The sequence below is a fragment of the Ipomoea nil genome, unplaced genomic scaffold (assembly GCF_001879475.1).
Source record: "Ipomoea nil cultivar Tokyo-kokei standard unplaced genomic scaffold, Asagao_1.1 scaffold2144, whole genome shotgun sequence".
Taxonomy (NCBI): domain Eukaryota; kingdom Viridiplantae; phylum Streptophyta; class Magnoliopsida; order Solanales; family Convolvulaceae; genus Ipomoea; species Ipomoea nil.
The window spans coordinates 5,094,851-5,122,284 of NW_017618572.1; the positions used below are offsets into that span (position 1 = coordinate 5,094,851).

The 27,434-nt window shown below is 36.4% G+C and overlaps 3 protein-coding genes across 3 annotated transcripts; 1 reads left to right on the top strand and 2 right to left on the bottom strand.

The window, feature by feature from the left end:
* Positions 1-2,862: 2,862 nt before the first annotated feature.
* Positions 2,863-3,639, bottom strand: LOC109148673. The gene has a single exon (XM_019296408.1). The coding sequence runs from the start codon at positions 3,637-3,639 to the stop codon at positions 2,863-2,865; it is 777 nt and encodes a 258-aa protein (XP_019151953.1).
* A 596-nt stretch (positions 3,640-4,235) lies between these two features.
* LOC109148674 lies at positions 4,236-4,832 on the bottom strand. The gene has a single exon (XM_019296409.1). It carries the CDS (start codon positions 4,830-4,832, stop codon positions 4,236-4,238), a length of 597 nt encoding a protein of 198 aa, XP_019151954.1.
* Positions 4,833-23,757: 18,925 nt separating this feature from the next.
* LOC109148798 lies at positions 23,758-27,030 on the top strand. The gene is made up of 4 exons (XM_019296526.1): positions 23,758-24,201; positions 25,055-25,674; positions 25,903-26,418; positions 26,703-27,030. The coding sequence occupies exons 1-4, from the start codon at positions 23,952-23,954 to the stop codon at positions 26,868-26,870; spliced, it is 1,554 nt and encodes a 517-aa protein (XP_019152071.1). The 5' UTR covers positions 23,758-23,951; the 3' UTR covers positions 26,871-27,030.
* Positions 27,031-27,434: the final 404 nt, after the last annotated feature.

Genomic DNA, 27,434 nt, shown 5'->3' on the forward strand with positions numbered 1-27,434 from the left:
CAACCTGCAGGTCGTTTCTCCCATTTGATAAGCTTCCAAGACCGGCCATCATTAGAAAATAATCCTGATGCTCTTTCAAATGCCGAGTTTATCTCGGGGACTTGGTTTTGAATCCATAGAACTTTGAATCGTCTATCCACGTTTTTGGAGTTGAAGATCCTATCGTTCCTCCACCTCCAAAGCCACCAAGCCGTTACTGCAAAGGTGATGCTCCAGCCATGTTTCCTATTCTTGTCATGAAAACCGCTCAAGCCGTGATCAAGCCATTTAGTAAAGTCTAGGTTCTGAACACCCCAAGCTATACTGGGCAAAATAGACTGCCAAACTTCTTGACCTTTGGGGCAAGATCGCAGAATATGTTCTGTATTTTCCTCAATGTCACCACACACATCACATGAGTTGGTGTGTGTGAAACCACGCTTCATCCTGTTTACATTAGTCATGAGCCTATCATGTCTCGCCAACCAGATGAAAAATTGGATGCGACTTGGAACCTTAAGTTTCCATATCGACTCCCAACTGTTACTACCTTGCTCCAGTTCCTCATTAGTGATCATTTTATAAGCAGTTTTGATAGGAAACTTACCGGGGCTCCCCGAGCGAATTTGGCTTTCATCACCCCATACCATCTCATCTTCATAACTCTCCTCCTCACAGAAGATAACCGATGTAAGGGAGTCCATAATTTCTTTTGGAAGTTTATCCCATAGCAGGTCCCATTTCCATCCGAATTCGCAGTCCCAGTAATCTGCTACTTGCGCATAGAGTTCAGGCAATGGAAGATGAAAAGCCAATGACTCAAACAGAGGTCTACTGCCAATCCATAGGTCCATCCAGAAGCGTGTATTCTTACCATTTCTTACTTGTTTGCATAAGCCTTTCGACAGAAACTGGGATGATTGGACGATACCTTTCCACGCATTCGAGCATCCAGGTTTCAATTGCCATGTGGCGGGGTCCTTATAGACTGCATATACTTTGCATTCATTATCTGTACCCAGAGGGGCTCTTGCTCTGAGTGGAGCCTCCATCCAAGTTTGGTAAGGAAAGCCTGATTATTAGCCCCCACCTTCCGTATGCCTAGACTTTCATTTTCCTTTGTTTTAGTAACCTTATCCCAAGCAACCAGATTGCATTTTCTCTCTGTCCCGGAGGAGCCCCAAACAAAATCTAGTATAATTCGTTCAATTTTTGATACCACCCCCATAGGAAGAAGGGTGGTTTGCATAGTATATGCCGGAATGGATGATAAAACCGATTGAGCAAGTATACTTCTGCCGGCCAAGGAAGGGTACGCATTTTCCAACCTGCCAGTCTGTTTTGGATTTTTGAAATTAGATCATCGAAAGTTTCTTTCTTGAGCCTTCCTTGGATGGACGGTACCCCTAAATATTTCCCCAAGTTCTCCGACTTTGGGATGTTTAAAGCTCCGGTGATGGCTTGTTGAACCTCTAATGGCGTATTCCTTGAGAAACTTACTATGGATTTTTGGAAATTAACCTTCTGCCCCGAATGGCCACAGGATATATCTAGGCACGACTTGATGATTTGAGCTTGGCGCACACTGGCCTCCCCGAAGAGGAGCATGTCGTCTGCGAAGAAAAGATGCGTAACTTCCGGCCCGTCTCTGGTAAATTTAATGCCTTTCCAAGCTCCTGTTCTGAATTTCACATTGATAAGATGGCTTAATCTTTCTATACAGAGCACAAAAAGCAGGGGTGATATGGGGTCGCCTTGTCGGATGCCTCGGCTTGGCCGGAACCAGTCAGATCTCTTATCATTACATTGCACAGCCAGCTTTGAAGAGGTGACAGTGCATTATGTTCCTTACCCATGTTTGATTGAATCCAATTGCCTTCAAAGTTTCCTCCAAAAACTTCCATGAGAGCCTATCGTAGGCCTTTTCTAGATCTATTTTAACTACCATCCAAACGGAAACACCTCTTTTATATTTCATAGAGTTGAGGACTTCTTGGTAGGTAAGAATGTTATCAGAAGTTTGTCTCCCAAGAACAAAACTTGACTGGTGGGGGCTGATTAAACTCTTCATAACTAGTTTTAATCTTGATGCCATGACCTTTGTTAGGATCTTATACGAAATGTTGCAGAGGCTGATCGGGCGAAGCTGACTGACTAACTCTGGATTCAGAACTTTATGAATTAAAGTGATAATGGTCTCATTTAAGCTACTTGGCATATCTCCTTTAGTGAAGAAGTCATTTGCAAGTTTGATGACGTCCTTGCCCACAATACTCCATGATTTCTGGAAAAAACTAGCTTGAAAGCCGTCCGGACCAGGTGCTTTGCAAGGAGCCATAACCAGGACTGCTTGTCTGATCTCCATTTCTGTAAATGGCTCATTGATTTTCTGCCACAATTCCATGGGCAGTTCAGGAAAGCTACCTTCCATGATAGTGTTACAGGAAGATCCCTCATCTGTAAATAAATGTTGGAAATACTTGGAGATGTGATCCAAAAGATGACCATCATCCGTGATCCAGTTGCCCTGTTCATCTCTCAAGGAAGTGAGCTTAGCATGCCCCTTTCTAGCTGCTGTTGAAGCATGGTAAAACCCAGTATTGCGGTCTCCCGACGTTATCCAGTTCTCCCGGGATTTCTGAAACCAAAACAATTCCTCTTGGTATAAGATTTCGTCTAATTCTTCCCGTAGCCTTTTCTCCAATCTCATCAGACCCGATGTTGTTTGGTAACTAAGCTACGCTGCACCCCTTCCAGCCTTGCCATGAATCTTTTTTTTTTTTGCCAAAGATGTAACCAAAGGTGGAAATATTCCAACCCTCCACTTTGGTTGCCAAGGAGCCCAACGCTAGATCAAGCTTTGCATTTGACTCCCAATTGTTCTTAGTAAACTGGTGGAAATCCTTGTGTCAACCATGCTGCATTAAATTTGAATGATCTCAGCACACCACCCCCTCCGGTTGGGTTTGTCCGAACTAGAAGCGAGTTATGGTCCGAGCCGATTCTTGGTAAGTGGGTAACATCTGCTTTAGGAAAAAGTAGCCTCCAGTCAGTATTGCATAGTGCTCTATCAAGCCTTGCTCCTCTGAAAGTAGATGTGTCGAGGCCTCTGGTCCAAGTGTAGGATGACCCCGTGAAGCCTAGGTCTAGCAATCCTTCACTAAAAATCCAGTGATTAAAATCTGCACAACGATTAAGAGAGAAGTTACTAGTACTTGAAGTCTCACTGCTATTAACTACAGAGTTATAATCTCCTACCGACAGCCAACCTCCCATGGAGTTAACATTACAACGGGAGAGTTCAGAAAACAACTCTCTACGTAATGTAATGTTCGGGCTGCCATAGACGAAAGACAAAAACCAACATGGTGAACCACTATGGGACACCTTCGCGACAACAAATTGTGGGTGAGTAATTAGGACATCCACCAGTATGGTAAGATTCCAAAGAACCCAAATTCCTCCAGAAAAGCCAAAAGCTTCCACTCTTAGCCATTCGTCGAAGCCCAGACGGCAACAGATGTCATTAGCCTGAGCTCCAGAGACTTTAGTCTCCAACAAACAAACAATTTCTGGTTTATAAACTTTGGTGAAATTTCCCAAGATACGGCGAAACTTCCTCGACGCCGCTCCTTGACAATTCCAAACTAGGAGATTCATTGGAAACTATTAGACGAAGGGTGGAGCACGAAGTTGCTCCCAGCAGAACGCAAAACCGGGGCCTGATTGGACAGGTTGGAATCTTCCTCCATCGCCTCATTTGCCGGATCATCACAATCATAAAAATCAGCCCCATCTTCCAGTGGGGTGGATGGAGCTGGGTCACCCGTATCATTTGGAGAGGTCAGCTGGAAATCAATCCCTCGGTGTCGGACCACTGAGCGATTCACAATTCCTCCTCTAGTTCAGCCCCTAACCACAACATGTTCTTCCTCCGCCGCCGCTTGTCTTGGTGTAGCGAGTCCACCACCTCTGCCCCTTGGCCCTCTTCGATAGGATGGGCTTTGGCTCTTCTGATAGGAGGGGGATGGAGACTCTCGATTAGTGCTTACTGTTCTTGGTCGTGATGAATTTTGATGAATTCTGATTGGGACTGGCATAGGCAAGTGTGATTGGTCTAGTTGCCTCTTTTCAGGTTGTCTCACCGGATCAGTATCTTGGTTTGCTGGTACGTCTTTAGCCTCTTCCATCTCGGCCAAAGGGCCAAACCGTGTCTTATACAGTTGATTTTGGTGCACCTTGAAGCCAGTCGGCGGCTAAGGTACTGATTCCGTCACCTTAGAGCCCTGCTTACCCCGATTGCCATTCCTCCTATTGCTCCTCCTTTCCTTACGCGTTACCAGCATCCAAGACCCATACTTTTCCGATTTACACTGATCCCTTGATATGGTTTTCTCCATCAGCGCAGGTTCATGGAATTGTGTCTCCTCTGATGCTACCTCCCTCATATCAACTTCTTGCCCTGACTCTTCCCTGACCTTTTTCCCAATTCCCTCTCCACATTGTTCCTTCTTATGACCATACCGCCCACACCCAAAGCATACCAAATGAATTCCTACGTATTCAATAGGGCACACCTCCTGCTCAATCCAGAACTTTGCTAGTAGGGGCTTTGATATATCAATTTCAACACAAATCCGTGCAAATTTACCCCTCGAAGCCAGACTAGTAGTAGTATCAATCTTGATCGGTTTCCCTATCTGTTCGCCCAACTTCCACAAGTAAACCTCATCAAAGTATTCTACTGGAATTGACGAGAGGCGTACCCATGCCAGAATTTTCTGCACTCTATTCTTTGAGGGGATAAAATTTGGGGTCCACTGCTGGACAATAACATAGTGGTCGAGAATCATCCATGGTCCTTCGAAACGTGCAAAGTCGTAATCCTTCTAGGACTCAAATCTCACTATGAAGTGGTCATATTCTAGGTCAATCAGCTCCATATGGCCTTCCGGTCTCCACAGGTTCTGCAGACGTCGGAGGAGGAAGTTATATCCTACTGTACATCCTAGGACTCGGATTATCAGTGAGCGTCTCCATGGCCGGTGGAGTCGCAGCTTCTCATCTCTTGTCAGAAGGATTCTTGGGCAGTCACCGGTTCCTGGTATATCCGCAAAATCGTCATCGGAGACCTCTTCGACTTCATCTACCTTTTCTTGCTGCCTTGATGGCGATACTCCCATAAGTTTCTGCCCGTAAGTGGGTAGTGGAACGGGTGCCTCATGCATTAGGCTATCGCCGATTGGATTCCCGGATGTACCTGGTGTCGGTTCTTGCAACCTTGCGCCTGCATCGTAGCTTGTTAATCCCTCATCTTGTCTCAGTTTCTTCGAGTTCCGTTCAAGGAAGTCTTGATCGGCCGACCGAATCTGGCCGGTATCAGGTGGGTCCATGACCCGTCGGAGCTAGATTAAGTTTCGTCTGTTTCTTGGAGCTTTCTTGGAGCTTTCTTTCCTTTAATTTTTATTAGTTCATCTTTAACTTACTCATTGATTTCAATAAGAAAAGGTATTAGGGTTCGAACCTCATCTAAATCAAAATTGGCATAATTAGTACTTTATTTTACTCTTATTATCTACTATACTAATAAGAGCCCAAGAAAGTTAGGCCTATAATGGGTAGAAAAAATGGCGGTCAAATTTTTTAATCAAATGAATGGCTCAAATTTTAATTTTTTTCTTAAAATTTCCTAATTTATCCTTAATGAATATGATTATCCGTTAACTTTTTCATTAAATATTATCTTTTCCGTTAATTTTTGCTAGTTCACCGTTAACTTACTCATTGATTTCAATAAGAAAAGGTCTTAGGTTCGAACCTCATCCCAATCAAAGTTGGCATAATTAGTACTCTATTTTATTCTTATTAAATTAAATAAAAATTTAGTAGTTACAACAAAAAATAATACGTATGCATTTCTTTAATTAAGAATTATGTGTCTACAATGTCTTTATTCAAAAAAATATTCATTATCAATAAATTAAATAAGAGAAATAATTTCATTAGTTATATTGTATTTATTTTTCTCCAACATAAAAATTCCTTACATTCAAATTCATCAATTGATTATATTTGCTACATTGTCCCTACAATGTCTTTATTATAAAAAATTATTCATTATCAATAAATTAATTAAGAGAAATAATTTTATTAGTTATATTGTCTTTATATTTCTCCAATGTAAAAATTCTTTAAATTCAAATTCATCAATTGATTATATTCACTACATTGTCTATTATCTTTTTTTGTGCACTATTTTTTAATTAAATATCAAAGTTATAATACAAAATAATGTTATATATTTATTTACCAAGTATTTTAATAATACCATGAAAAAATTTAAAATATATATATATAATTAAGCTAATCATATATATTAACTACTTTAGGGATTTGTTGACAAAGAGAGTATTCAAATCACACAACAAATTGAAGTGAGAACTACCTCGCAATGTCCTTGTTTGACAATCAGTAGTTAGCGGTTAGTGTTAGCAGATTATATTAGCAAATTTGACTAGCGAATTATATCAACGGTTGGTAAAAAGATATTTGAAAAAATTAGCTTTTTAGATTAACATGTAAATGACCTAAGGATATAATAATAATAATAATAATAATAATAATAATAATAATAATAATAATAATAATAATAATAATAATAATTATTATTATTATTATTATTATTATTATTATTATTATTATTATTATTATTATTTTAAAAAAATAAAAAAATATATAATTAAGTCAATCATATTAACTACTTTAGGGATTTATTGACAAAAAGAGTATTCAAATCACACCACAAATTGAAGTGGAAACTATCTTGCAATGTCCTTATTTGGCAATTAGCAGTTAGCTCTTCAATATTAGTATATATTTAATATTTTATGTCCTAATTTTTATTTGCTATCTCTTATATCTCGTATTTGGTTTCAACCATACCTATACAATTATTTTATTGACAATTATAATTAATCTTTACTATATTATCTTGCATTTGTATCTTAGAATTGCCTATTTAAATACACAAATTTAACATTCAATTATCTATGCATGAACAATTCCAATATAATCTTACCTTGATATACTTAATAGTACTTATTTAAAAAATAAAAAATAAAAAAAAACATTGAGTATTATCCCTATCGCGCAATGCGCCTAAAAAACTAGTATATATATATATATATATATATATATATATATATATATATATATATATATATATATATATATATATATATATATATATATATATATATATATATATATATATATATATATATATATATATAGGGGAGGCTTCAAGTAAGAACCCTTGGTTAGGTAGGAACATAAGAACTAATCCAAGCCCTTAAAATTTACTCAATCAGTGGTCCAGATAAAGTAATCATTTATATGTAGATCTTTAACATAATTAATTAAAAAGGATACTAGTGTAATTTTATCCAGGGACCAACTATAAACTAATATTATATTTGAATTGATTCCAAGATTTTAGGAAGAGAAGATAAGGAAGGAGTCCAATTAGTCTGAAAGTCTGCGATCGCCTAATCTCCCCGGGATCATCTGCCGATCGGCGTTTGCTCAATATCGACGTTAATGTGCACCCGGAGACAAACAAAGACCAAGTGACAATTGAAGTTTGATGTTGTAGGATGGCAAGTGAAGACCACGAAGGTAAGAATAATATTTCAATTCTTATACCTGTTCCTTTTTCAATTTTAGATTCAATTGAAATCGTACATGCGTAAAGATGGGTTATAGCCTGGAATTAGATGAATTGTTCATTATCATACTGCTCTGTGCAAATGCATGAAGAGTACTATTACTTTATGTGCACAAACCTGGGTCGGCAGTTTTGATAAACACAGACTAATTCTGCTATAACGGCATACACTACGACTCTGAAGTGCACAACCCGACCTGGACAGCCTTAGATGTGTGCACACACAACTAAAGGTGAGTGCACTCATGAAATCACGTGTACGGAGAGTGAATGCGTGCTTTGACACCTCCAAATCTCTGTATGCGTTACCGTGTGTGCACCTACGGGTTTATAAATGTGCCATACACGCCACAGAACCCCCGATGGTGTGCATATTGGTTTTAATGTTTGTGCCACACTGCATAACCATATACTGAGTAAATAAAGTTACGCACTGCGACTGATGTGCACAATCCGTACTAGTCTACCTGGGTCGTGTGTACACACAACTCAAGGTAAGTACACATAACAAATCACATGTATGGAGAATAATTGTGTCCTTCTACACATTCCAAACTCCGTAGGCGTGATTATCGTGTGTGCACCTATGTGGCTATGAATATGCCAGACAGGCTAGAGAAGCCCTGAGGGTGTGCACATTGGTTTTAATGTTTGTGCCACACTGCTTAACCATATACTGAGTAAATAATTTTACAATGCTCCACAGGTCATGACGGCTCATCACGGAGTTCATCCAGATGTAAGCTAAATGTATATCATATGTATTTCTATTCAATTTATAGTATGTTAATAATGTTCCTTTTATATGTTCATAAAAATAAAATAAAATAATTAAAAAAACAAAAAAAAAAAACAAAAAAAAAAACTTAATGTACATAAATATTGTACTACAAAGCATCATGTTTAATAACATTTATCCTAGACTATGTTCATAATATTTGCTCCATATGTCTAGAGACATATTAACAATGTTCTTTTATAATGTGCATAAACTCTGGGAGTTGTACCCCATAAAAATTAGGTTGATGTTATTCTTTTAAGCGTGCACTTATGGAAAAATGGTTGTGCCATAACGTACAGACTGAGCGCGGCTGAAAAGGCGACACAGAAATTGGTGTGCACCTGGGGTATACTGTATGTGCCAAAGTGTGCGGTGGTACTGACAGATTGACGCGTCAGAAACCAGGATGAGGTGTTGGATTATGGTGTGCACTTAGGAGTCACGTGTGTGTCATACTAGATGTAATTAGATTCTGTCCGAAAAAGCATACATGTAATTTGTATGCACTTGGGTTTCACCATGTGTGCCATATTGTGTTGTGGTATTGTGGCCATAACGAGGCATGCACTTAAGTTGATATGTAAATGTGCAATTCTAAACGTCTGTAAAAGCACTTACCAACAGCTTAAAGTGTGTGAGCCAAACCGTAAAGAATTTGTGCACGGATGAAAAGAGAAGAAGGGCACGATGTGCACTTATAATGTACTATGTGTGTCATGTTGCAGTGTGTGTGGCACAGTGTGCTAGAGTACTAATATAATGGAACATCGAATACAAGATGATATGACAACCTGTGTTGTGCATTGGAAACGTGTTAACGATGTGTGAAACATTACAGGAAAACGACATTGATTAAGGAAAAATGGGCAAAAAAAATAGTATAAATTAACCATTGATTAGCTATCAAATATCATAATCAGAATACATGAATGTGCCCAAGTGAACTAAACTAAACCACTAATCAACTAGCTACAAACGAACACACGAAGATAGCTTGAACGAGGACATGACGTTATTCAACTACACTACGAATGTTCTTGGAATGGTGAACGTTAATCTCAATCGTAAAAATATTACGCAAATAAGTCATCCTCAACAAATCAAGACCCCTAGTATCAACCTTTTTGCAAACCACAATCTCATGCATTCACTGATTGACCCAAAAAGGTCTCCATATGCCGCATTGCAAAGACACCGCAATCCACTTTGTTACGTGCATTGCACCAACGCATCTGCATCCTTATCGAGATAATCCTCCATACAACACCCCCATACAGATCATCAACCACATCATCAAGGAACACAGATAACAAATCTTTCTGACAAAGGGTAAAGAGCGATACAAACATTGAAAATTAAATACACCACAAAATTGAACACTTGGGGGAAAAAAGGTGGATGAAAATTGATAAACACATGTGTGCAGTTAGGAAGATATGTGTGTGCCATTTGGTGTAACCGTGAAGATAACCAAGCTGCTGTGATAAACTACAGTGTGCACATATGTTATACTGTGTGTGTCAAAACGTGTTCAACTATTTTACAAAAAAAAAAAAGAAAAAAAAAAAGTCTATGGGCCGTTAGGATGAATTGCGTGTGCCGAACTGCCCTCCAACATCAACCTGAGGTTGCTCTCCTGTATAATATGTTACACCAACAACACCAAAAAAGCACACGATTCGTAATGATGAAGTCAGAGCCCAAAAGAATTATATATACAGAACAAGTGCACACGTAGCACTATTAAAGAGCACACAGCTAACAAGGAGTGCATAGTTTGCTTATGTACACAGAACAGACACATACATCACATGTGCACACACAACACTACTAACATACACACGCCAATAACTATAAACCAAACAACATATTGAACCACACAGGAAGGAAAGAACCTTATAAACCTCAACCAAGGTACACATTCAACTGTGATAAAAGGCACACCCCATCAAACTAACAAACCAAACACCAACAACCTACCCATATGTGTACACCCCCACATCTATTACATGAGAATAATACCATTTAAACTCACAGACTTACAAAACCAAACATGACAAAAACCACAAAAGACACTATAAACAACTTTAAAACTCTAAACTTAGATGGCACAATGAAGTGTATTAAAGTGCACACATACACAGTGCACAAACAATGGTTACTATACACACATGAAGAGCTTGGAAAATCAAACTACAAATACAACAAGATATATTACACAGGTGCATCAAACTAAAATTAGATTTTGGAAGTTTAAATTATGTTTCAGCTTATCTACCTACAATTTTTTTCAAAAAAAGGGTAGGATGGATGGGGGATAACTCTCTATTGTAGCACCAGCTACTGCAGAATACCAAAATTACAGTAATCAGTGCTTCTAAAAGATCCATTTTCGAAGAACAAAAAAAAAATTAAAAAAAAAAAAAGAGAGAGAGATCAACAGCCACCATAGTTTCCGGCCAAAACAAAATCAAATAAAATAAAAAACAAAACAAAACAAAAACACAAACAACCACAAAACGAAAGGGAAAACGAACAAAAATCAAACAAAATTAAATAAACAAAATGGACACCAAAAACGAAAGGGAAAACCGAATGCAAAACAAGCAAAATCAAACAACACTACAACTCATATACGATTAAAATAGGCACACATTGCAAATGAATTTTTTTTAAAAAAAAAATCACCTCGAGTAGTGGACGACCACGTCGCGAGAAGGGATGTTCAGGATTCCTATCATCACCGCCGACCATCTCAGTCGGAGAACAAAAGTAGAGACGATGGATAGCAAGATGGGTGTCGACGAGAGAGTAGCGAACGACAAACTGAGCGTAAGGAAGATGACGTCGTCGAAAGAGTCCAACTCATGGTGCACTAATCCAGACTGCGAAGATCAAGCGATAATTGTTCACCTAACACCCATGTGCACCATCTGAAATTCCTAACATACCCCTACTCGCCCAAAATAAACTCAAATGAGCAAAAAAATCCAACTAAAAAAATGAATAAATATGAACTGTTGATTAAATAAAATAAAGGGTTTAGATGAGTTCCTAAGTTCCTACCTAAAGATGGGTTCCTATATGATTGTCATTCTATATATATATATATATATATATATATATATATATATATATATATATATATATATATATATATATATATATATATATATATATAGATTTAGGTTCTGGTGTGGTTAGGGTGCCCAGGTGCGGTTGTGTGGTTTAATTTGGGCCTTTCATCTCGCTTAAATCAACGTTTAGGATTATCAAAGTTTTAAAAAAAACGCGGTGGAAATTTTGTAATTTTTGCATCTAGGTCAAAATTAAGGTGAGCGGATCTGTGATTAATGTGCGTGAGTTTTGTGCTTAATGTGCGTGTTTTTTGTGCTTAATGTGCGTGAGTTTTGTGCTTAATGTGCGTGGGGATGTGCTTAACGTGATTAGTTGTTAAAACTTAAAGTCTGTGAGTTAATACTTAAAGTGCGTGGATTTTGTGTTTAATGTGCGTGATGTTTGTGCTTAATGTGCGTGGGTTTTGTAATTAATGTGCGTGAGTTTTGTACTTAATGTCAGTAGTTGTTGAAACTTAAAGTCTGTGAGTTAATATTTAAAGTGCGTGGGTTTTTTGCTTAATGTGCGTGAGGTTGTGCTTAATGTGTGTGGGTTTTGTACTTAAAGTGCGTGAGTTTGTGATTAAAATCTAAAACTGTGCACCTTAGCTTATACTTCTTTGTTCCAGGCACGCATTTTTTTTTTAATTTTCATTGATTTGAGCCGTTGATCTAAATTTGATCAACTGCTCAGGTTTAACCGCACAACCACACGGGAAGCTATACATGCACCTGAAGCCTTCCCTATATATATATATATATATATATATATATATATATATATATATATATATATATATATATATATATATATATATATATATATATATATATATATATATATATATATATATATATATATATATATATATATATATATACACACACACTGTGCACCTTAGCTTATACTTCTTTGTTCCAGGCACGCATTTTTTTTTTTAATTTTCATTGATTTGAGCCGTTGATCTAAATTTGATCAACTGCTCAGATTTAACCGCACAACCGCACGGGAAGCTATACCCGCACCTGAAGCCTTCCCTATATATATATATATATATATATATATATATATATATATATATATATATATATATATATATATATATATTGATGGATTTAATTAACCCGGGGTGCATCCGAATCGATAAATCCGGATAAGAACGTAATATAGATAATAAATAAATAATACGAAATGGTGTCGTAAAGGCCGTAGAGACCGTATGTTGTATTAAATGCCGTAAATTGGCTATTACAATGATCTTCAGGACAAAGTGTGTAGAATAGATAGATAGAATAATGAACGTGCTTTGTTAGGACAAGGATGGGGTCTTTTATACAAGCTAAACCCCCCAACCGCCTCCCCCTAAATCGGGAGGTAGTTGGATCTTCGCGTTGACCGCGCCCGTGCGAGACCGGGTCGGGTCAACACCCGCTGAGCTCGAGCAAAACCGAGCTCCCTTAACCGAGCTCATTATGACCCGAGCTCGGGTAAGGCCGAGCTGCTCCACTCGAGTCTACCACCAAGTGGCTCGGGTCGGGACACCCCGAGGTGCCTTGGGCCGAGGTGTCTTGGGCTAAGGTGTGAGGTTCCTTGTGCTCCACCTTGGTGCTCCGGGTCTGTGATGCTACCCCGGGTCGGTTTGTGTGTATAATATATCCGTCATGAGTCCCCCACTCTCTTCATTGGAGAAATCGACAACGAAAGAGATTAAATGTCCCGACGCGACCTCCATGCGAAACGTGGCCGAGCTCATATCAGTGCTTAGTTTCGTTGGAAAAACCAACGCAAATATTTGTACAGATAAGGTAGGGGGCGCATTCAACCCTTGTTTATCTATTAGTTTTTTGTTTTTATCTTCAACGCTCCTGCTTGTTTGAGCAAGAAAACGGATGCGCGTTAGCGCAACGGCTTCTATTTATGGCCGAACTCACCATGGTCGAGTTCATTGTAGCCGAGGCGTCCTAGGCCAAGGTGCCTTGTCCCGAGCTCGCTATGGACTTAGGTGCCTTGGGCCGAGGTGAGACGTCTTGGGCTGAGGTGAGACGTCTTAGGCCGAGGTGAGACGTTTTAGGCCGAGGTGAGATGTCTTAGGCCGAGGTGAGACGTCTTGGACCGCTCCACCTCCTTGCTCCGCTCCCCTTGTTTCTATTGATTTATTGTTTCACCACACTTCCTTGTCACACCATATGTTTTCTATTTTTTTAAGGCCCCGGCGATCGCCGAAGTGCTCGACCTCGGTTCATGCCGAGGTGTAAGACCTTGGCACTGGCCGAGGTGCCACCGCGATGCACCTCGGCAAAAAGATGGGCCTCGGCACACTGCCGAGGTACTGCTCGGCACGTTGCCGAGGTGCCCAACCGGGCCTCCATCGGCCACGTGTCGAGGTGGTACCATGGTGCACCTCTACCAGGGTGCACCCCGGTGTTGTGCCGAGGTGCGCTAGGTGTGACAACCCAAAATTTAATTTAATAAATCCGATTTTAAGAAATTCCAAAATAGCCATTTTTAACTCTATAAAAAATTTTGAGGTTAAAATTGGCGTTTGAATAAATTATTTTGAGTTACATTTTAAATGAATTCAACACCAGAACTTATTTTAAATCAAAAATCCTAGATTTTCGGTTACATTGCATACCTAGTTTTTTATCCAAAAGTCAATCTGAGTGAAACCAGAAAGGAACCTGTGAAACCTAAACCAAGTGTTTTAACTAGAACTATCTTCTAAGAAAATCTATTTTGACCCTAAGTTATCCAAAATTATTTTAGAGACATTGGTCCATGATACAAGGTGGACCATGAACCTTCTACAAGCTTTGTCTGATCATTTGAAACAAGCCAATTTACACTTTCACCCTCAACCAATCATTTGTATTTTTCCTAGGGTTTTGAACCCTATAAAAGCTTCACTATTCTATTATTGTCTCCTAATCCCATTTTTTGCCTCTCCAAGTTTTCTGTAGACAAGAAGAAGCAAAACACAGTAAGGGTTCTAGCTTCATTCTCATCCATCCATTTATTTCCTTAAGGTTTCCATCTCTTTTGCCTCCAATCTCTGAGGTTTCTATCCTTAAGCTTTGTATCTATTGTTTGTTTGAGGTGTTTAGGTGGTGAAGGAGGTAGTGGTTGAGTAGAGAGGAAGAAGGGATCCACACAAGAAGAAGAAGAAGCTGAGGTATAACCCCATGGACTCCCATTTTAAGTTTTGGCTCTGTGAAGCCTTGTTTCATAAGTAGAAATGAGTAGAAATGCTAGATTTTTGAAGTGTTTGAGCGAAGAAGTGAGTTATTACTTGTCTATGATGTGTTTTTGATGTTTTGGATGTGTTAGAATTGTCTGAGGTTGATTTGCAAATGAGAAGAGACCATTTAGTGCACAGGCAGTGTGCACCAGACAATGCACCGGCCCAAGCCAACGGCCCAACAAGGGGACCGTTGGCTAGAGCCGTGGCCAGTCAGGCCTAGGGAACGGCCCTAGGAAAGGGCCATTGCCCGGAGCCGACTATCTAGCGGTTTGAGGGGGCGGGCCTTGTTGAACCCCGCCCCATGGTTCGTGTGTTGCTCCCTGTGCAGTGGCCAGGCCATTGCAGCTCAGCTACGTGTCGTTTCGGACCAGGTGTCACGGGCCCTTGTGGCTCGGTATCTCGGGGCCGTCTTGACACACGTTTGGACTTTGATTTCGTTCAATTTGGATTAGAAATGAGCATGTTATAGTAGAATTTGTGATGGAATGCTTCACAGAAATGTTGTCTGAGTTCTCTGTTTTTGGGATTTGCTTGCCTTTGCCTTCCTGATGATATTTGAGTAGTTGAATAGAGAAGCATGAACACTTTGTGAATAAGAGTTGTTAGAAAAGCATGAGCCTAAATGTTTGGTTTTCGCTAGCAAAGCATGCCTAAAGTATTTACAATAAATTGTTGAAGTTTACCACCAAGTTCATAATGTTGAGTATGTTTACTATGAGTATATTTTTGAGTTCAAATAGCATGCAAACTACTTGCTAAGTGTATTTGAGAAGATTTGTTAAGTTATGAGTTGCAAGCATGATTTATTGAATTGTTGAGTTTCACAGCGAATAGAAAGTAAAAGCATGTGGTTACAGTAAATGCCATTTTGAGTATATCGTGTTTTAAAAGTGCATAAGTGGCCAGCGTGAGCCTAAGTATTATTTTCCAAAAATCTCATTCCACGTAGAGCATCTTTATCTTGTTTTTTGAGAATGAGTTGAGAAGTATGTGCATGTCTTTTTGCATAAGTTAAATGTTGCATATATGAGATGCATGAGCGATATATCTATATATATCTATGGTGAGGAAAACCTTGTTTTGGAGGACCCGTTTGGACTACGTCCTCTCGGAAGAAAGAAATGGACATTGCGGTCCAAGTATATGTAATGCGGCGTATTCCCACATTACAAGGTTGGAAACTGTCCGCCAGGCTTGGAATCCTGGTTAGGGGGTGTGCACGCTAAAAGTTCGATACCTGATTCCACAGAGATGAGTTTAGAACCAAGAGAGTGGTTCGGTGGATGAGCTTGAGCATAGGTCGGCTAGAAGCCATACCGGGATAGGTTTGTTCACGCTACGGTGAAGTTCCTACCTCATCCATTAGTAAAGAAAGCGAGTCATTGCGACTCTAAGAAAAGAAAGCAAGCGAGTCCTTGTGGCTCTAAGAGACCTCCACAGAAAAGTATTCTATTTTACAAACGAGTGTATAGGTATACTTATAGTATTGCACGGGATTGCATGATGAGAATGTTTGCACTAGATTGCATACTGAGAATGATTAACCGTGTAACACCCCCCCAAAAAAACAAGACTACTTAAAACGAGTCTTAACACCTGCAGATCAAACACAAAACTAGCACAGCGAAAGATAAAAAGATAACTGGATAAAAGGAATCCAAAACGGGGTGTTATGCCACGTATACCACACTAGGTATACGCTACGGCGACAATCTGCAAGTGTAACACTATCCCAAAAACAACCAAACTAGAACAATCTAAAGACATTGGCACACAGGCCTCAACAACACTGTCTAAAGATACAGGTGCTAAGCTACCGGCTCTAGACATCGCGCTCGACTACGCAACACCTGAAAGATACAAAGATAAACATCGGGGCGACGCCCGGTCAGCGAAAGATGCTGGTAACCCACCAATACCGTTAAGTATCATAAATAGGTAGATATATAATATGAAAACCATTTTCAAAATGGACTACATATATATAAGTCAAAAGCCAAGATCAAAAGACAACACAAGACTCACCACTCACACGAAACAAAACCGGGAACACATCCCAAACCACAAAGGTTAACCACACACAAGGATAAAACCGGGAACACATCCCAAGCCACAAAGGTTAACCACACACAAGGATAAAGACTCACCCAATGGCAACACATGCCAAAACACACCACAAACCTCCGTGACTACACACGTCACGAGAGAAGAGAACTCACCACAACAACGGCTTCACAAGCCCTCGTGACATCACCCATCACGAGTTGATATGCCTTCCTTATGCCCTGTTCCAACCTTATGGCTACCCCCAACCTTGTACCTTCGGTGCCAACCATTACCTCCAGAAAGCCCCTGTACAGCCAAGTCCAACCTTATTCCTCCGGGACCATCGTCCCCCACCTATAACCACCAACGAAAACCCACCAATTCACGGCAACACATGCCCGGATAACACAATGTTATCTCCCAAACACGTGGACTCAACCACAACTCCATGAAATCACATCACGGCCACCACGAGGACCGCTGCAATACCTTGGTGACTAGCGTCCCATACCACTAATCGTGCAATCCAGGTAAAGCCACACACGCACCACCACTCACACGAAACAAGCAACGGATTGCAACAGAGGTACGAAACATACTGAATCAAGAGACATGTCACCACCCATCGACACAACGACGCTAGCATTAGGATAATAACTAGCAAGCTCAACAACGAAGAAACTCAAGATAGTTCCGAGGAACACACAAGACACCACACGGTTCAACGAAACAAAATGTTGAACACTTAGCACGATACACAACACCAAAGATCCAACATAGATACCTACCAAAAGCTCTAGACCTACGAAACATCAAGAAGACGCTCAAATAGTTCCACAAAAGAACAACGGGAGGCCAAAAGATCAAACACCGAGACAAATGAAACACGGGGAACAAATCCCACTCCAACATCACTGTGTTCCCCGCGGGTGGACCCACGGGTAGCGCCCCACCCGTGGTCCCGCCCGCGGGTACAACACGTTGGTTGTTGATGTAATAGCGGAACTTGAGTTCATGGTATACCACGTTGGTTGTTGATGTAATAGCGGAACTTGAGTTCATGTAATAGCGGAACTTGATGTAATAGAAACAATAAAGAAATTACTTTAACATACAATATAGACAAATAAGAGTGACAAAATTACAAATTATTGAAAATTCATGGTATACCACGTTGGTTGTTGATGTAATAGCGGAACTTGAGTTCTTGGCAATCAATCCTTTAAGACCATCTGGGTTGTTAACTCGAGAAGCAGCCACGTACAACCAGGGACGGAGCCAAAGGGGGGGCAGGGGGCGGCTGCCCCCCTCACTCCACCACACCCCATATATAATCTTTGTATGTATATATATATATATATATATATATATATATATATATATATATATATATATATATATATATATATATATATATATATATATATATATATAAAATACATGTTCTAGTATTAGTATAAAAACAAAAACTATAAAATGTTAACAAAAAATGAGTTAGATTAGGTGGTAGAGCACATATTTGGTAATAATAATGAGGTCAAGTGTTCAAATCTTGGCCTCAACATAGTTACACAATTTTTTATTAATAGCTTTTTTAATATCACACACACACACACACACACACACATACACACATATATATATATATATATAATATTCTTTTATATTAATAATAAGATTTGTAATTTATAATGTATTTTCTATTCAAATTATTTTATTAATTATGTTTCAAATTTTGTTATGAATATTTTTATAAAGTTTCGATGTGTTTTATTTTTCTATATCCAACAATATTTACAACTATATTTCTTAGGTAATTTATTTATTTATTTTTAAATTATCTCTTTTGTTTTAATGTTTCGCCTTTACTGGAAAATTTTTTTGAATCCGTCTGTACTGTTTCCCCCCCCCCCCCCCCCCACCTCAATCGAATTTCTGGCTCTGTCTCTGCGTACAACTGACCATGCACAAAAACTGGTTTTTTAAGTACCAATCCTACATGTGACAATGTTTGACCTTGACTTTTGTTAATAGTCATTGCATATGAAACATCAATGCGAATTGTCTTCGTTGAAACTTGAATGGCAACCTGGTATCAGATGGTGACATTGACATTCTGGTGATCAACATTTTTGTTCCTTTGTTAGAACCATCCATTAACTCGGCTTCAATTACACGGGCTGCTAACTTGGTGATTACCAACTGCGTACCATTACACAATCCAACTGAATGATGAACATTTCTTAACAACATGACTGGTGAGCCAATTTTTAAAGTTAATGAATGGTTTGGTACACCTGAAGCTCTAATGCCGTTCAAAAATTCTGGTGTGTGTACATCACACAGTATTCCAACGTCTGCATCGACTTTGTACACTGTGTCACAACTAAAAATATGTTCTACTTTCAGCCGTATGCAACTCACTCATATGTTGTACATTTTTGCACAACAAAACTGAATGAGTCAAACGACTGGATTAGGGTTGTCATAGTTGACATGCTGTAATAGTTGATCAACATATTGCTCCCAAAATATGCAAGGTAAACGTCTCTCTCTGAAAAAAGGAAAAAAAATTGTTATAAGGCGTACACACATTAGGAAACACATATAATCCATGATTAAGTGTAAAGTTGATTAATATAACATGACTTACTCATGTTCCTGAAGAACAAAGTGGATGAACTTGGCCTCCCGTCCATTAATTATGGTTGTACGTGGAGATTCAATCGAGAAAACAGAACCAACCAAATCTATAGAGATTTATCATCATAACAATAACTACTATATATATATATATATATATATATATATATATATATATATATATATATATATATATATATATATATATATATATATATATATATATATATATATATATATATATATATATATATATAGGCGGGTTCATGTGCGGCAGTGTCTTACGGTGCGGTTATTTCTTACGGTGCGGCAACACCAATAGTTCAACAAATATGCACCATCAACGTTAGGAAAATACACCACACAAAACAGAGTAAACAGAGCCCTGCATCACCAAACACACACCATTAGGTGTGAGTAAAAACATCATACACTGTTCGGAAATACACCATTGGGGGTGGTGAGTTATATGGTGTATTTTTTTGAGTCTGTTGTGTATTTTGTGATGTTTTATTGCATTTCATTGTGGTGTGTTTTTATTACACTGTTGGTGCATATTGTTAACACTGTTGGTGTATTCTGGAATTTGACCGCACCGCCGCACGGTAAGACCCCGCCGCATATGAGCGCTCTTCTATATATATATATATATATATATATATATATATATATATATATATATATATATATATATATATATATATATATATATATATATATATATATACTTGAAATGATAAACGAAATGAGGACCGTAAATAAGTATTCCCAAATAGTTCGGAAGCATTGATTTGGGTAGGACCAAGTTGATCGAAAGCTTTCAACATGTATGTCATGTTTGGAAAGTCGTTGTTGTTATACTGAAAGACTTTTGTAGAATGCATGAACAGGATCTTGTATTTGTGGTGTGTAGTTTTGTATCTCATGTCATTTGTTGCAATAAAGTTTTTAATGGAGTACAAATGACCCTCAAAAAAGATTTTTTAAATTACATGACCAATATTATATTATTATTTTACTCAACATGTTAAATTACATGAATTACATGAATTTATTTATAAATTGGCTAATTTATTTTTATAGTATAGTATTATTATTATTATTATTATTATTATTATTATTATTATTATTATTATTATTATTATTATTATTATTATATTATTATTATTATTATTATTATTATTATTATTATTATTATTATTATTATTATTATTATTATTATTATTATTATTATTATAGTAAATTAGAGTAAATAGTAATTATAGTAATAATAATAATTCGTTAAGGCTAATAAGATGCATGATTCTGCGTTTTTGTACGTCTCTCTCTCTCTCTCTCTCTCTCTATATATATATATATATATATATATATATATATATATATATATATATATATATAACAATAATAGTAACTAATATTATATTCTTCTTTTACTCAACATGTTAAATTACATGAATTACATGATTCTATTTATAAATTAATATGAATACAATAAATATTTTCACATTTGGAGGAAAAATTTTTCAGAATTACATGAATCTATTTATAAATTAATATGAATACAATAAATATTTTCACATTTTTAGGGAAAATTTTTAGAATAATTATTTTGTTTTAATATATATATAGAGATAGAGATAGTATATTATTATTATTATTATTATTATTATTATTATTATTATTATTATTATTATTATTATTATTATTATTATTATTATTATTATTATTTTATATAGTAATAGTAATTATAGTAATAATAATTGGCAAATAGAATGATTCCGCGTTTCTGTATTGTTATTAAGGCTGATTTTAAGTTTTGTATTAAGGATTGATTTAATTAAGGTTGATTTAATTTAAATAATTTAATTACGGATGATAGAATTTAATTTAGTATGATTTAATTTAATTAACAATAATTATTTGTAATAAAAAATATATAGGCTGATTTAATTTAAATGATTTAATGATGATCTAATTTAATTAAGAATAATTATTTGTAATACTAAATATATAAGTTAATTTAATTTAAATGTTTAATTAAGTATGATCATTTGTATTATATATATATATATATATATATATATATATATATATATATATATATATACACGGTGATTTAATTTAATTAAAATATTATACTATAATAACGAATAATAATAATAATAATAATAATAATAATAATAACAATAACAATAACAATAACAATAACAATAACAATAACAATAACAATAACAATAACAATAACAATAACAATAACAATAACAATAACAATAACAATAACAATAACAATAACAATAACAATAACAATAACAATAACAATAACAATAACAATAACAATAACAATAACAATAACAATAACAATAACAATAACAATAACAATAACAATAACAATAACAATAACAATAATAATAATAATAATAATAATAATAATAATAATAATAATAATAATAATAATAATAATAATAATAATAATAACCAACATTATATTCTTCTTTTACTCAACATGTTAAATTACATGAATTTATTTATAAATTGGCTAATTCATTATTATAGTATAGTATTATTATTATTATTATTATTATTATTATTATTATTATTATTATTATTATTATTATTATTATAGTAAATTATAGTAAATAGTAATTATAGTAATAATAATTCGTTAATGCTAATAGGATGCATGATTCCGCATTTCTGTATGTGAAAAATTCATTTTGTATGTGAATTATTATTACTATAATAATTACTATAATTTATATAATAATAGTAATAATAATAATAATAATAATAATAACAATAATAATAATAATAATAATAATAATAATAATAACTAATATTATATTCATCTTTTACTCAACATGTTAAATTACATAAATTACATGAATCTATTTATAAATTAATATGAATACAATAAATGTTTTAATATTTAGAGGGAAAATTTTTGGCACAATTATTTTACTTTAAGATATATAGAGATATAGAGATAGAGATGACAAAATTCAAGAATCGGTAATCTATTTTTGGAAGCAAATAAAGTAATTAAGTATAATGGGAAAATTCAAGAATCGGTAATTTATTTATGGAAGCAAATAAAGTAATTAAGTAATGGAAAAATTCAAGAATTGGTAATTTATTTATGGAAGCAAATAAAGTAATTAAGTATAATGGGAAAATTCATTAGTAAAGATGAATGGTGCAAATAAATCATAATGTATACCAATTACGAGCCGCAACAACATCTTTTTACATTGGGAAGAGCAATCTTATTTTTTAATATATGTAATTAAATACTGAATATAAATAAATAAATAAATGAATAAATAAATAAATAATGAATATAAACATTAGTATATTGTTTTTATTTTATTACTAAGTATGTTAATATTTTCAATTTATTATATATGTTAATATTTAAGTAACATTGGTGAGTGTTTTTTTTAAGTTAAATTGATTGATTTGATTTTTTGCATTGTGATGGTTTAATTTCAATATGTTAGCGATATAAATGTCCAAACCTTCTAATGTAAATAAAATGACTCTTCAATTAGTTTACAGCAAATACAGTTTACAAATAAAAGTGTGTACATTTATCCCAATGTGAAGTCGTTGAAAACATCGGTATATTATTTTTATTTTATTATTAAAAATGTTATTATTTACAATTTATTATATATGTTAATATTTCCTCACCAAAAAAAAAAAAATGTTAATATTTAAGTAACATTACTTAACATAAGTCATATCCGTGCATCGCACGGGTAAAAAAAAAAAAAAAAAAAACCAATTAAAAACTCTTTCACTAATTAAATATGAGAATTAAACCCTAGGGGCCTTACCTTAATGGTTCAAGAGTTAGCCTAAATTGAGAAATTTAATGACTCGATGATCTTTTGTGACAAATTTTACTACTAATTTAAATTAGAAAATTTATTGACTCTATCCAATCTTTTTTGACAAATTTTATCTATGTGACTAAATGAATTACCTATCCTAACATGTAAAATCCTCTTATATATAGGGAGTACTGATTTCGTGCTTTTGTAGCGGGTGGTTGGATCTTTCATTCTTATCATCTTATGTGGTCGGTACTTGACTACTACGTAGTAAGATGAATTGACTTCATAACTAATCAACCAATAACATTCCAGGGGGTTTAAAAGGACTTATCATCATTCATTACTCTCTGTCCCTGTCGTTCTTGCCCATTCTTGCACACTACCCTTTCTGATGTTTTTATATTTAGACAAAAAAAGTTGCTGATTTTGTTTTGCATATTTAATATTTAAATGATTTTGTCTTGACCGCCTTTATATACTTCATGCCAATTCTGCACCGCACCGCACCGGTTCCGGCGGTGATATATAAATATGGCGCTGGTTCATGAGAGCTAGCTAGTGGGTTCTTTCTCTTCATTTGCCATGGAAGTTGTGCTTGTTATTCTGGTTTTGCAGCTGGTGTTTGTTGACCAAGGGGTTAATGGAAGGGGGTTTTCAAGTAAGGATTCGTATGTGTCTGCAATTGGGGACCCAGGAATGAAGAACCCAAATTCCAGATTTGCATTGGAGGCTTGGAACTTCTGCAATGAAGTGGGAGAAGAAGCTCCAAATATGGGTAGCCCCAGGCTGGCTGACTGTGCTGATCTTCATTGCCCTGCTCATATGCATCTAGGTTCAATTCATTTCTACCCTCTTGTTCTTTGGCCCTCAGTTTTTGAAATTGTTGTTCTAAATACTACTGTTTTTGTTTATGGTTCTCCCCTCTGTTTTGGAATATATCATTTAGTGATTAATGCATCTGGTAATTTTATGGACCTAATTGTCCTGAATATTTGGTGTTTATATCACTTGGATTCATCTCAAGGAAAAAAAAAAAAAAAAAACTGATTTGGAGAAATTGGAATGAGGATGTTAGGTGATTGCAGTGTTTTAGGGTTTAATATGGTTGGTATATGAAGAATTATCTCACACACTTAGAAAGATTGTTGTGTGGAGACCAGTAAAGGGCCAAGTCTAGCAATTGGTGGTTAGAGTATTGTTGGGCAGAGAGGCCGGTAAAGGGTCAAGTCCAACACCTTGCCTCTTGAAAATGTGGTGATATTAGGAAATAAAGTTATGTCTTCGCTACGAGTTATAAATTTTGGCGTAAAGGCTTGATTCACTGTGCGGTTAAGACTAGCAGGTGCTGGGAGGGGGAATTGTTGGGCGGAGGCCTGCATGTACTTTACTAGAAAAAAATGATCTGATGGGTCAGTTATTTTTTAAGGAAATGTTGTTGAACTTCTTGCGTGAATTAAACGATTTCCAAATGTAATTTACTCTTTTTTTGCTGAAAATGCTATTCTACCTGCTTGATGTCTATGCTTGACTGAAAATATTGTTTTAACTAAATTATCTTTGAGAATGTAATTCTCTGTAGTGTCTACCAATCACGTACGATTCTGTTGAGTGTGATGTAGTGTGTAAAGTTAAATCTTATAAATCCGTTTTGGTTTCTGCTGCAATGAATGAGATAATTTTGACAGGTGAGTTTCTCAAGAAGGAATGCAAATGTGGCGTACATCATAAGGTGAATGAATTAGACAATTTGTTAAGCGTTGGGAATGACTTCCCGGGAGGTGGTTTCGTTTCATACATGGACCCTGATCTTTATGCGGTGGAAAAGGAGAAGTACCTTGGATCTCTTTGTGAAGTGAAAACTTCCGATGAACCGTGGCAATTTTGGATGATTATGCTGAAAAACGGAAACTTTGACAAGACCACGACTCTTTGCCCCGAAAATGGAAGGAAAGTGGAAAAAATCGTGACAGACAGAAATTTCCCGTGTTTTGGTAAGGGCTGCATGAATCAACCACTTGTCTTCCATAACTACTCGAGGAAAGTTTGCTCCGAGCACCATGCATCATTGACGGGCGGGTTTTATGGAACATATGACCTCGATGCCAATTTAAGCTCGGGGCAACAACAGGGAAACTCTTTCTTTTCAGTTTCGTGGAGTAAGAACGTAAGCACAGGTAGTTGGATTCTCTCGCACAAATTGACAACATCTTCCAAGTACCCTTGGCTTATGTTGTACCTAAGATCTGATGCAACCAAAGGTTTCAACGGAGGATATCACTATACCGGCCGTGGAATCATGCGAAAGGTCTGTACATCAAATCTTAAATTCTTTTGTTGTTTAAAGGCTAACCAGAATAGCTAAGGACCTTGTGGTCCAAAATGGCACCAAGTTGCTCCCTCATGTGGGAGGTTGTAGGTTCGAGCTTCAGTGAAGGCTATATTAGGTTGAGAAAGTAGTTATGAACAGATACTACATTGTAATAGAGTCAGTAGTATTCAAAAAATTGCTCAACTTTATGAATGATTGTTGCAGTTGCCCGAGTCGCCAAACTTTAAGGTGAAACTGACACTTGACATTAAACAAGGAGGCGGTCCGAATAGCCAATTTTATCTTCTCGACATAGGCAGCTGCTGGAAAAATAATGGAGATCCATGTGATGGAGATGTTATAACAGACGTGACGCGATACAGTGAGATGATCATCAACCCGGCAACCACGAGTTGGTGCCGAGCAGACAACCTTAAATCGTGTCCGCCCTATCACACTAGTGCTACTGGGGAGATAATATACAGAAATGATACAGCTCGGTTCCCTTACTCAGCATACCATCTCTATTGCGCTCCAGGTAACGCACAGTACTTGGAGAAGCCATACGATATTTGCGACCCATATAGCAACCCCCAGGCGCAAGAACTGGTTCAAATTCTACCTCACCCGGAGTGGGCGGTCCATGGCTATCCTGAAAAACAAGGAGATGGGTGGGTTGGCGATACAAGAACTTGGGAGCTTGATGCAGGAGCCGTGTCTAGTCGGCTATACTTTTACCAGGTAACTTCTGCCCGAATTTCGGGTTGTTTGGTTGCAATTCCCTCAATTCAATGAATTAGAATTCATCCCCGGAAGGAAGGAAAAACAAAAAAGACCTTTTTGCCCTTGATGATTATTATTATTATTACACAAGGGTATTTTAGTCGTTATATCACTTCTTCCCTTCACATTCCCAATAATTTTATTCTTTCCCACCAAACAATATAATTTGAATTCCTACTTTATTCTCAACTTATTTTTTTTTCCACTGAATTACAATTCTTTTCCTCCCTAATTTGAAACAGGATCCGGGAACAAAACCGGCAAGGCGGATATGGTTTTCCCTTAATGTTGGTACAGAAATATATGTTACTGGAAAAGGGGCTGCTGCTGCTACTGCTGAATGGTCTGTTAGTGATTTTGATGTATTAGTTCCTGATGAAAACAGCCATCACAGTATAGCCTCATTGTAAACTTGTAATGTCTTAAAATACTAGCATTATTGTTGTTTGAAAAGAACTCTCTTATACTTTATTACTTTCATATTGATTAGTTGTGCCATGCACTTGGGACTTTCAACAACTGCTGTACTGGATGACCATGATCACAATTGATCTCAATTCTCATCCCCCATCCAAGCCCCCACAATTTGAGCAGACAAAAAATTGTTTATACTCAAACTTCTTTCAGTTCAACTAGAAGTGGACTGATTTCGCCCGCACGAATTTAACTCAATGGCTCAGTAGACAGTATTTATGAGAAAAGACCAAGGTTCGAACCTCTGGCGGCAGGGTGGAGATTATGCCCAAAGTGGGCAGATAAAAAAATATGCTAAGAAATGGGAATGGGGTTCCAAAAGAATGATGATCACAAGAAGAAGAATTTAGTGTTTAATGGTAAGAATATCAAGGCTGAATTGTAATAAATGTACCATGCTAGAGTTCGGTTACATGTAGATTCCTTATTAATTCAAGTTGGTGTTGATAATTTTCAGTACTAATCTATAAAAAAAAAATAATTTTTTAATCTAGAAAGTG

What these genes read in the sequence shown, in the direction of transcription:
- LOC109148673 (XM_019296408.1), bottom strand. Translation starts at nt 3,639, where the DNA reads ATGAATCTCCTAGTTTGGAATTGTCAAGGAGCGGCGTCGAGGAAGTTT.
- LOC109148798 (XM_019296526.1), top strand. Translation starts at nt 23,952, where the DNA reads ATGGAAGTTGTGCTTGTTATTCTGGTTTTGCAGCTGGTGTTTGTTGAC. An exon ending in GCCGTGGAATCATGCGAAAG is followed by an intron (nt 25,675 to 25,902) that starts GTCTGTACATCA and finishes TGATTGTTGCAG; the next exon opens with TTGCCCGAGTCGCCAAACTT. An exon ending in GTCGGCTATACTTTTACCAG is followed by an intron (nt 26,419 to 26,702) that starts GTAACTTCTGCC and finishes AATTTGAAACAG; the next exon opens with GATCCGGGAACAAAACCGGC.
- LOC109148674 (XM_019296409.1), bottom strand. Translation starts at nt 4,832, where the DNA reads ATGATTCTCGACCACTATGTTATTGTCCAGCAGTGGACCCCAAATTTT.